The sequence below is a fragment of the Spermophilus citellus genome (assembly GCF_964194105.1).
Source record: "Spermophilus citellus genome assembly, chromosome: 8".
In the NCBI taxonomy this organism is placed as follows: domain Eukaryota; kingdom Metazoa; phylum Chordata; class Mammalia; order Rodentia; family Sciuridae; genus Spermophilus; species Spermophilus citellus.
This window is the reverse complement of record NC_138189.1, coordinates 103,423,556-103,436,057: the sequence shown is the minus strand read 5'-3', so window position 1 is coordinate 103,436,057 and position 12,502 is coordinate 103,423,556. Positions and strand designations below refer to the sequence as shown.

The following is a 12,502-nucleotide window of genomic DNA, read 5'->3' as shown; positions in this document are numbered from 1 at the left end:
GCCATTTCAAAGGTGCAGAAAAAAGTAACTCTTAATCATGAATTCTATATTCAGTAAAACTATCTTTCAAAAATAAAGTTAAAATAAAGACTTTTCTGAATAAATGAAACTGAAGAAAATTCATTCTTGCTAAAGAAACACTAAAGAAAATGTTTTAAGCAGAAAGGAAATGATACTGGATGGTAACTTTCATTAATAATCAGAAAGTCAATAGAAATGATAAATAAATGTTTAAGTATAAGACTATATATATTTTTTCCCATTTCATCTCATAACTTAAAAAAGGCATAAGCTGGGGCTAAGGAGGTGGCTCAGTGATACAGTCTTTGCCTGGCATGCATGAAGCCCTGGGCTCAATTCCCAGCATCACATACACACACAAAAAGCAGAAACTGGGCATCGTAAGTCTGCAGTTTCAGCTATTCAGAGGCTGAGGTGGGAGGATTGCAAAAACAAAAGGCAAATAATAGAGATTTGGGAAAGACTAGATGGACATTTAGTTTTTTTGTTATATCATTCATTTTCTCTATATTTTATTCTTAAAATAGTTCCTCAAAAATAAGAGTACAGGCTAAGCATGGTGGTATGTGCCTGTAATCCCAGTGTCTCAGGAGACTGAGGCAGGAGGATCATAAGTCCAAGTCCAACCTCAACAACTTAATGAGGCCCTAAGCAACTTAAGAAGACCCTGTCTCAAAATAAAAAGTAAAAAGGGCTGGAGATGTAACTCAGTGATTAAGCACCCTGGGTTCAATTCCTCGTACCAAAAAAAAAAGGAGAGTACTTACTGAGATAGTTTGCTCTTGCATTGTTTATTCTATTTAAAAGAATTATTTACCTCCAGAATAGTATTGCTTTTCAGTGTACCAAAATCTTTATTCTATCAAGGAAAATAGAAATATTTCATTATATTTGAATATTGATTTTTATTTATAGAGAGAAAATGGTTGAAAATATTCTATAATAAGTCATATTTGCTATTTTATTATTTTAAATTTTATTTTTAGTTGTAGATGGACATAATATTTTTATTTATTTATTTTTATGTGGTGCTGAGGATTGAACCCAGTGCCTCATACACATGAGGCAGGCGCTCTACTACTGAGCTACAGGCCCGGTCCCCATATTTGCTATTTTAAAAGTGAGAGTATATGCAGTGAATTTAGCTACTAAGTTCTTGGGTAAGGTATTGGAATAAGATGGGATACAGATGATTTATGATCTAAATATTCTCTGATAAGATGGTGTTTATTCAGGTTATATTTGAGGCAAAAGGAAAATTTAGACCTTAAAAATACTCAAGAGGGGCTGGGGCTATAGCTCATTGGGAGGGTACCTGCCTCGAATGTGTGAAGCACTGGGTTGGATCTTCAGCACCACATAAAAATAAATAAAGATGTTGTGTCCAACTACAACTAAAAAATATTTTTTAAGAAAAGATACTCAAGAAATCACAGCTCAATTCCAGATGCTGGGTTGTGGGGACGGGGGTGATAAAGGAATAATCTTCTAGGAGATTGGTTGGTAAAATTTTTCAGTAAAAGACATAAAATTAAAAACTTTCTGGCACTGTGAACCATATTGTCTCTGTTACAAATATTCAACTTTGTCACTGTAACACAATAGACCTTTACAAAACAGGCAAGGGGCTGGATTTTGTTCCCCAGCTCCCTTTTTTTTTAAAATTTTAATATTTATTTTTTAGTTATCGGCGGACACAACATCTTTGTTTGTATGTGGTGCTGAGGATCGAACCCCGGCCGCGCGCATGCCAGAGGGGCGCGCTACCACTTGAGCCACATCCCCAGCCCACCCAGCTCCCTTAACAGCCTGAATCATACTGAATTATACTACCAATTATGAGGAGGCTGATCTGGGCAGAAAATTATTGTTAGGGCCCTATGATGATTCCTTAGTTTCTATTATTCCTAATATCTTTCTTCTAATAAGACTATAAAAAATTCTCTATCCCATGTATTTTCCCCATAATTTAATCATATTTCACAGAATTTTGCTAATTAGATATTTATTTAAATAAATAAGCACTTCCTTTAAAATTAATATATTTGTTATCTTGCTCAAGTTGAGAACAAACTAAATGAATAAGGGAGTGTGTTTTCTTTTTTTTCCAGATGGGGTCTTACTATATAGCTGAGACTGCTCTCTAATTCCTAAACTCAAGGAATTATCCTGCCTCAGTCTCCCACGTAGCTAAGAGTACAGGTGTAACCACCATGCCCTCCAGAGTCTTGATTAAGTGAAAAAGATGAGATGAAGAGAGAAGGGGAAATAAAATCAAAAACAGGCTTGTTCACCAGGGCATATAGGGTACACATTATTTAGCTAAAACGAAATTATAGAAACACAAAAAGGAATAAACATATCACCATGAAGAGAATTGAAGGAGAAAAGAAAGTGTTTTTACATCATCCTGAAAGCTTTAGGCTTTTAATGGTGGGCACCGATATCTACCATTAAAGAATCTTATAGAATAGTTTCACTGTCCTAAAAATCTTCTATGCTCTATGCATTCCTCCTGTCCCCAGTTCTTGGCATCCACTGATATTTTACTGTGTCCATAGTTTTACTCATTATAGAATGTCGTATAGATGGAAAAACACAGAATATAGTCATTGCAGATTGGCTTCCTTCATTTGGCAATATGTATTCACATTTTCTTCATGATATTTCAAGGCTTGATAGCTCATTTATTTTTAGTGTTCAATAATATTTCACTATCTGGATGTACCACAGTTGTTTATCCACCCACCCAATGAAGAATATTTTGATAGCTTCCAAGTTTTGGAAATTATGCTACAAAAATTCAGCTACAAACATCAGCTTAAAATTTTTTTGGCACATTTGGGTAAAAGTAAATGAGTGTGATTATATGATGGGAGTAAATTTATTTTTGTAAGAAACTCAAATTGTCTTAAAAAGAGACTTCAACATTTTGCATTCCCACAGTAATAAAATGATAGTTCCTGTTACTCTGCATTCTCATCAGGATTTGGTATCAGTGTTTTGGATTTTGGCTATTCTAGTAGGTATGTAATAGTCGATTAGTATTTTTATTACTTTTGCTGTTTACTTTCTTTCCGTGCTGGGGATCCAACCCAATGTCTCACACATGCTAGGGAATCTATTGTTCAAACTTGAAATTCTATAATGACCTATGATGTTGAACATTTTTGTATGTTTGTCATCTGTATATCTTGTGAGTTATCTTTTCCAGTGTTTTACTTATTTTTAAAATGGGTTATTTTTTCTTTATTGGTGAGTTTTAAGAGTTCTTTGTATGTTTTGGATAACAGTCTCTTTTTTTTTTTAATTATTTTATTGTTGGTTGTTCAAAACATTACATAGTTCTTATTATACCATATTTCACAGATTGATTCAAGTGGGTTATGAACTCCCATTTTTACCCCGTACAGTCTCTTAATAGATGTATACACTGCAGATATTTTTCACCCAATCTGTAGCTTGTCTTTTAATTCTCTTGAAAATGTACTCCATAGAGCAGAAAGGTTTCTTTTTTAGATTAAAAAAATATTAGAGCACTATAGTTATACCTAGTAGCTGTGTTCATTTTGGCAAAATCACACCTGCAAGGAATTTTATTTCAATTCCCATTTCCACTTCTTTTCCTCCCCTTCTCCTTTCCACTATTCTCCTTCCTCTGCTCTGCTGCCTTCCTTTTGCTTATTTATTTTTGATTGGTACTTCTACATATACATAAAGGTAAAATTACCTTTAGTACATTTATAGATGCATATAATATAATTTTGTTAAATTCATTCCATATTTCCTCCCCATTCCCATCTTCCTTCCTTATCATTCTCTACCTTCTACTCCACTGATCTTCCCTATATATCTGATTCCCCCACCCCACCACTTTCTTTCCCTTATTTTGCCCTAGCTTCCATATGTAAGAGGAAATATTTGACCCTTGATTTTTTGGAGTCTGGCTTATATCAGTTAGCATAATGTTTTCCACTTGCATTCATTTACTGGCAAAAGCCATTATTCATTCCTCCTCTTTATGGCAGAGTAAAACTCCATTGTGTATGTATACCACATTTTTTTTATCCATTCTTCTCTTCCAGGCATCTGGGCTCATTCCATGATTTGGCTATTGTGAACTATGCTGCTATAAACACTGAAGTGACTATATTGCTAAGTATGCTCATTTTGGTTCTTTTGGATAAATATCAAGCAATGGAATAACTCACAGAGCAGAAATTTTTAATGTTAAAGTCCATCTCATAAATTTTTTTTCATGGAGGGAATCTTTGGTAATTGTATTTTAAAAAGTCATTGCCATATCCAGTGTCACCTAGATTTTCTCCAATGTAATTTTCTATGAGTTTTGTGTTTTACACTCAGGTCTATAATCCATTTTGAAAGGTACAAAGTTTGTCTCTAGATTTTATTTTTTATTGCCCATGGATATCCATTTATTCTAGCACCATTTGCTGAAAAGACTATATTTGGTTTTTTCCTGGTTCTCAGATTTTCTACATAGATAATCATGTCATTGTATTTCTTTTGTCTCCTTTTTCGAAGACCAGTTGACTATATTTCTATGGGTCTATTTGTGGGCTTTTTGTTCTATTGATCTATTTGTCTAGTCTTTCACTAAAAACTCACTGTGTTGATTATATAACTTCACAGTGTTAAGTCAGGTAATGTCAGTTTTATGACTTCTTTTTTGATATAAATTGGCACATTTTGGGTCTTTTTCTATATAAAATAGAACTGGTTAGCTGAAATTCACAAATAACTTTCTAGAATTTTTAATAGAATTGCACTGAATCTATTAAGTTATGAATAACTGACATCTGACAATATTACATCTTTCATGAAAATGGAATATCTCTTCATTTATTTAGTTCTATCAGATTTATATAGTTTTCCTTACAGATACTGTACATATTACACAAAAATTTTGTATTGCTAATGTAAATGATACTATGTATTTTGAATAACTTTATTTTTTTATTTTTTTGTGCCTGGTTCTGAGGAGTGAACCCAGTGCCTCACACATGCTAGTCAAGCACTCCACCACTGAGCCACAACCCCAGCCCTAATTCTATGTTTTTAATTTCAAATTCTATTTGTTTATTGTGGTACATAGGAAAGCAAATGCCTTTTGAATATTAATCCTGCATTTTGCAACCTATTAGATGTTCCAAAAGTTTTTTCCTGGTTCTCAGATTTTCTACATAGATAATCATGTCATCTGAACAGTTTTATTTCTTCCTTCCTAACATGTACAGTTACTGTTTCCTTGCCTTGCTTTATTGCATTAGTAGGATTTCCAGTACAATGTTTAAATAGAGTGGTAAGAGTGGGCATCCTTGCCTACTTCATGATCTTAGAGGAAAAGCTTCTAGTTTCTCACCGTTAAAGTATCATGTTAGCTATAGGTTTTCAGTATTTTTTAAATCAAGGTAAAGAATATCTCCTTCTATTCTTAATTTAATGAGATTTTTTAAAGAAACCATGCATGGATGTTGAATTTTGTTAAAAACCTTTTATTCATCTATTGATAGAAAGATTTTTTTAGACTTTTTAAGACTACCAGTGTAATGGATTAATGTTGATTGATCTTCAAATGTTGAACCAATATTGCACATCTGGAATAAATCCCACTTGGTCATAATGTGTAATACTTTTTATACATTATTTAATTCAATTTGCTAATATTTTGTTGAGTATTTTTACATCTATGTTCATTAGAGATACTCATCTATAGATATTGGTGTTATAATGTTTTTTCAGGTTTTTATAGTATTAATTCTGGCCTTTTAGAATGAATGGGGAAGTATTGTCATTGCTTCAAGCTTCTAGAAAAGATTATAGAAACGTGATATAATTGCATCCTTAAATGTCTGGTGGAATGCACTAACAAAACCATTTGAGCCTGGAACTTTCTGTTTTGGAAGGTTCTTAATTGTTGACCCAATTTCTTTGATACATATCTATTAGGATGTCTATTTCTTCTTATGTAAGTTTTAGAATATTGTGCCTTTCAAGGAATTGGTCAACTTCAGCTAGGTTATCAAATTTGTGTTGTTCATAGTTTTTATCATCTTTTAATGCCCATGGGATCTGCAGTGATGTCCACCCTTTCATTTCTGTTATAATTTGTGTTTTCTCTATTTTGTCTTAGCCTGGCTAGAAACTTATAAATTCTACTGACATCTTCAAAGAACCAGTTTTTGGTTTCATTAACTTTTTATAGTGCTTCCCTGTTTTTAATTTCATTGACTTCTGTCCAATTTTTTGTATTCTTTTTCTTTTTATTACTTTGAATTTAATCTGTTATTCTTTTCTAGTTTCCTAAGTAGATGTTCAGTTTATTAATTTCAGATATTTTTCTGTAATATAGGCATTGAATGGTGTAAATTTCCCTCTATGCCCTGCTTTTGCTGCATCTTATAAATCTTGATTAAGTTGTATTTTCATTTAAAAGTATTATGAAATTTCTATTCTGATCTAGTGTTATCTTGAAGTATGTTAATATCAAAGTATTTGTGGAATTCCAAATATCTTTCTGTTATTGATTTCTGGTTTAAATCCATTCTTATCTAAAGGTAAATACTTACGATTTTTATTTTAAAAATTTTGTTAATGTGTGCTTTATGGCTCAGAATATAGCCCATCTGGCTCAATGTTCTATGTTAGCTTGAGCAGTTTTTGTATTCTGATGTTGTTGGGTTAAGTTATAGATGTCAATTGCATCCAAGTGGTTGATACGATGTAATTATATCTTTACTCAATTTCTGCCTGCTGGGTCTGTTCATTTCTGATAGAAGGATGATGATGTTTCTAACTAGAAAAGTGGATTAATCTATTTCTCCTTACAGTTTTATCAGTTTTTTATTTATGTATTTTGGTGCTGTTTTGTTATGAACATACACATTGAAGACTGCCATGTGTTTTTGAAAAATTAATACTTTTCTCATGATATAATGCTCCTCTACTTTATTCCTGATAATTATCATTGTTCACAAGTCTGTTCTTTTTGAAGTTAATATAGCACTTCATCTTTATTTGTATTAGTTTTAGAATAATATACCTTTTTCCATCCCTATTCTTTTTAAAATTATTTAATTTTTTTTGTAGTTGTATATGTATAAATAAATAAATATCTTTATTTTACTTATTTATTTTTATGTGATGCTGAGGACCTAATCCAGGGCTTCACACATGCTAAGCAAGCACTCTGCCACTGAGCTACAACCCCAGCCCTTCCATCCTTATTCTTAATCAGTATGTATTTTGTAAACAACATTCACTTGGGTCTTATTTTTTTAATATTTATTTTTTGGTTGTAGTTGGACACAATACCTTTATTTTATTTTTTATTTATTTTTATATGGTGCTGAGGATTGAACCCAGGACCTCGCATGTACTAGGCAAGCGTGCTACCGCTGAGCCACAACCCTAGCCCTTGGGTCTTAGTTTTTGATCCCATCTGACAATGTCTATATGTTACATAGTGTATTTGGATCACTGGCATTTAAAGTGTTTATTGATATAGTTGTATTAATATCTAACATATTTGTGTTTGCTATTCATTGCCATGTTCTTTGTTCTTAATTTTGTCTTCTACTCTTTTTTTATCTTTTGTGGTTACAATTGAGGATTTTATATAATTCTATTTTTCTTAGCATATCAATTATACTTCTTTTTTATTTTTTAAAAAAATATGGTTGCCCTATAGTTTGCAATACACATTTACAACTAATCCAAATTAATGTTCAAATAACACTATTGAAGCAATACACAAGAGGTAAACACAAATTGTATGAGGCTGCTGCTAGTATAGATTAGCATACTATTTTACAGTACATTTTTTACAAGTAGAAGAAATACACTCTAAAATAATGATAAAATATAGTAAATACATAAACTAGTAACATAGTCATTTGTTTTTAAATAGCCAATCAATGATTCCATCCCATACATGAGTGTATGTTGTATACTTTTATATGACTGGCAGTGCAGTAGCTTGGTTAACACCAGCATCACCACAAGAACAGGAATAGTGCATTACACTATAATGATATGGCTACAGTGTCACTACTTGACAGGAACTTTTTAGCTCCATTATAATCTTATAGGACCATTATCCTTACAAATAGAACCAGAAACTGAAAGTCTCTGCAATATTATTTTTAGATCCTAAACTTCCAATCCTTCCATTTTCAAAAGACTCATAAGATTTTAATGGGAAAATTAAGCCCTGAAAATCATGGTTGTTTGTAAACAAAGCTTTTGCTTAATTTATATAAAGGAAAACAACTACATGAAAATATATTGTACTTTCATTGAAAGTAACTTTTTTGAAAAAAGATACAAAAAGGAATGATAGCTTAAAAATCCTGCCCTAGAATATCCATTTCTTTGTCACTAGGCAAGCCACCTTAAGCAAGTTATATAAACATGTGATTAAATGTAATGAGACTGATTTTTGTGTGTGGTTGAGTGTTTAGATTTCTTATTTAAAGAGACAGGTGATTTAACTGTCATTTGTACAGAAACTGAAGTGTTACTCCTTTTACTATTCAAAGTATATGCTATTTTAGGTTTTTATTTTTTTGGTTGTTTAATTCTACTGATACGTGGATGTATATTACTTATTCCATGATGAGACAGAGTGGGATTCCTAACAGTGACATGTTCAAAGCACATTCAGAGATTGAGATTCTATACTTTGTGTATGAAGGAGCCATTATGAACCTAGGATGTCTATAGGTGTGCATGTGAGAGAGAAAAAGGAGAGAGACAGAGAGTGAGTGAGAAAGGTTTTGAAAAATTGGCTAGGACTATAGTTCAGTGGCAGAGCGCTTGCCCATCATGGGTGAGGCACTGGGTTTGAGGCTTAGCACCATGTGAAAATAAAACAAATAAAATAAAGGCTTGCTGTCCACTTACAACTACAAAAATAATTTTTTAAAAAAGAGTACAAGACTATGCACTCCCAAAATAGAAACATGGAAGCTATGACAAATCTCCTTTTTCTATAATGTTTCTAAAACTACAAAATCAAAAATGAAAGAACAGAGGGGGAAACAAATTATAGAACTAGTTTCAAGTTTCAATGTCGGCTTTCTATAACTCTCCAATTAGTTCCTGAGTAGCTTGCAGCCTAACCTTCAGGAAATAACCTTGGGTGATCAACACATTTTCCTTTTCCCCACAAGTCCTGGCCTTTTTCTCTGCTCTATTAGAAAACGCCCACTAAATTCACAGGGTCATGGGAACATGCATGTAAGATCAATGTGCAGAAAGTATATTCACCAGAGTCTAATAATTTATGCTGGCAGATGAAGACTTTCCAAGTTCAGAGAAAAGCTTGGTTCAGTGCTTCCAAAACACTGATGTTATTTTATTTTTATTTTTTTTATAACTTTTACAAGTTTTCACTATCTGTTTAGTTTTCTTTTTTTTTAAGAGAGAGAGAGAGAGAGAGAGAGAGAGAGAGAGAGAGAGAGAGAGAGAGAGAAGAGAATTTTTTAATATTTATTTTTTAGTTTTTGGCAGAGACAACATCTTTGTATGTGGTGCTGAGGATCGAACCCAGGCCGCATGCATGCTAGGCGAGCGCGCTACCGATTGAGCCACATCCTCAGCCCCTGATGTTATTTTAAAAAGCAATGTTTACTAATGAAGAAAAAAAAATTCTTTCAAAAGCTTAAAAGTTAGCATGAAGTAAATAAGAAAATAAAAATAGAAAACTTCAATTACTTATACATCATCATATTTTATTAATTCTCTCTAAACTCTGTTAATCCTCTTTATAAATACTTGGTGAATATGAGAAGCTTTAAAATTTTAGGAGGAGGCGTGAACATACTCTATATACAAAGTTATGAAAAATTATACTCTATATGTGTAATAAGAACTGTAATGCATTCCACTGTCGTGTATTTAAAAAAAAATAAAATCAATAAAACTAAAAAAACAATTTAGGAGGAAAGCAACTTTTATACAATTCTGCAAGGTTGCACCATTTTAAACTTTGGGACCTAATTTTAATGAGAACCTTATCATTGCCAGGAGTATGATATTATTTTTAGCTAACAAGATTAAATATCAAAAGTAGATCTTTAGTCAATGTTGCTTCTATTAACAAAAATTTAATATAAAAGCATGGAAATATTAAAATATAAATCTGTTAAGCAATATTTGTTTTTTAGTTTTGAAATATTCAAAGAACATTTTCTCTTTGTCTACATGTTGCTTGTAACAGAGCTAAACATCAAAAATATACAGATTAAGCAGTGGCTTTATTGTCGCATGTTTTATTATTTATCACATACATTTCTCATTTTCTCCCCATTTACATTTCTTATTGCACATACCATTTGTAATTATTTTATTCACTATTCCTTGTGGAGGACAAGAAATATGTGACTGTTTATGCGTCTGTGGTACCATTTCCTGTGTTTCTGACAGGGTTCCCTTAGCTTGGTCATATGTGCTACTCTTAGGATCGTTGAGGATCTGAAGTAAAACAAGGAAATCTTTAAAGAACTATACTTTCAATACAATTTTATGAATGCACTAAACCACCACATCTCATAATTAAATTAATATTACTACTGCTAATACACATATACATATATGCTCTATATCAATAGGTATTTGGGGATGTCACAGCAGTGCATTTTGCAAGGCACCATGATTTACACTTTAATAGACTCAAGTCCCCACCATTTTCACTTACCATTTATATATACTGAACAAGTGAGCCTGTAATGTGGACAAGATAATTAAAAGTATCCATCTTCCATCTACCTCCCTGAGATTATATAACAAAACTTTTCTGAAACAAAATACAACTTATTGGAAAAGTGGTGATCTATAATTTTGTAATTTTTGGAATCATTTGAAAAATTATATAACTGAAAGAAAAATTAGAACAGTATACGTCAAGTCTTCACAAATTTAGGCACACTCCTACTAATATTTATAGATAACATAGATAGTTCATGCCTATACCCATACCTCAATCTCCCAGGCCTTTGAATGATATTCTAATCATGAAATTGTTGATTTAGACAAAAGAAATGTTTGGTTTATGAGAATATTAAGTGGCTTTTCCTATTGTTTAAAAAAATAAACACAGCAACAACAATAAACCCAGAGCAGAATTAACAATTAACTCTGAACAGAGATCTTCAAACTTCCCTTTATTATTGTCATGAGGGATGTCCATGTGCATACAAACACTTTCCCTTTGAGTGTATGCCTGCTATTTTCAGTACAGTGGGAAAGAGAACATCACATTGTTGCAGGAATTATAACAAAGGCTAGAGAGTAAGAAAATATTCAGAAAAGGGAAGGTTAACATCAATGACTAGAGAGACAGAGATATTACAGAATCTGATGGTTAAACATGAATTGTGTAGTTCAGTGATTAAATTCTCAAACCTAATGAGCAACCTATTGGTGTTATGATGTAGAAGCTTTTTCTAGATGTTTTTCCATGGTATAAAAAGGCTAAACAAACAATGATGAATTTGTATTAGGGTTGTGACAAACCAGATACAGTGAAACCATAGTTTTCTTATTTGAGAATTTATAATAACTTGATATCAGAATGAATTAGAAAGGAGAAAAAAATGAATGTTTAAAATATTTCAAAGCACTTATTTCCTTTAAGAACTGTAGAAATTTATATTTCAAAAATAATGTAATTATAATTATAAGCAATTATTATTTAGTAAATAGACCAACAAAAGGCCTAATGACCTACTCTATACACTTGCAAAATAAAAAACCTGCATATCTTAAAAATACACAGCACATACTTACCTTTGCAACTACTAGATTAAATTGCTGAATTTTTCCTGGACATGGCAAGAAATAACAAGGCATATTACCTTTATTCCTAAAATCTACCCCATTAAGCTCCAAAATACTCTGTACTAATACTTTTTTATGTTTCTCTCTGATCAATTCCTAGGACTTGTTAAACTATTTCAAAACTATCTCTTCTCATTTTTTTTTTAGCCAGACACATAGGAGAAATCTAATAATAAATTTTATAAAGAAAATTTAAGATCAGGTAGATATTTATTTCATATATTAAAATGTAGCTTTAAGTTTTTACCTGATCAGATCTCTTCTCCAAATGTTCATTTTTTGAATTTGTGGTGTGCATGCTAGAATTTAAAAGAAATAATAATTTGAAAGTATTTTGGGACTATAAATCCATATGAAAACAAACATGATTAAGTGACATTAATTTTTTAATGATTTTTAATCATAAAGTTATATCATAATGAAGTCAGATAACCTTTATATGACTTTATCTGAATATTTGCTTTTAAAATTATTAATCAAAACCATGTGAATAAATCCTAAAAACCATTTTCATATAGAATTTAATACTTCTCTCTAGTTTATAATATTTTAAAATCACATGTAAGAAAATTCAGTTCTTTATTTCACAAACTCAACAAGTATGTTTGAGATAATTTTC

At 31.6% G+C, this 12,502-nt stretch overlaps 1 protein-coding gene across 1 annotated transcript in view; it reads right to left on the bottom strand.

Moving 5' to 3' along the window:
- The window catches only part of SLC9B1 (solute carrier family 9 member B1), a gene marked incomplete at both ends in the record, with an annotated part of 57,262 nt that extends 45,081 nt beyond the window's left edge, over positions 1-12,181 (bottom strand). The window contains 2 exons of the mRNA XM_081304374.1: positions 10,377-10,518; positions 12,131-12,181. Coding sequence (XP_081160500.1) covers positions 10,377-10,518; positions 12,131-12,181 — 193 coding nt within the window. The remainder of the gene's footprint in view (positions 1-10,376; positions 10,519-12,130) is intronic.
- Between the last annotated feature and the right edge of the window lie 321 nt (positions 12,182-12,502).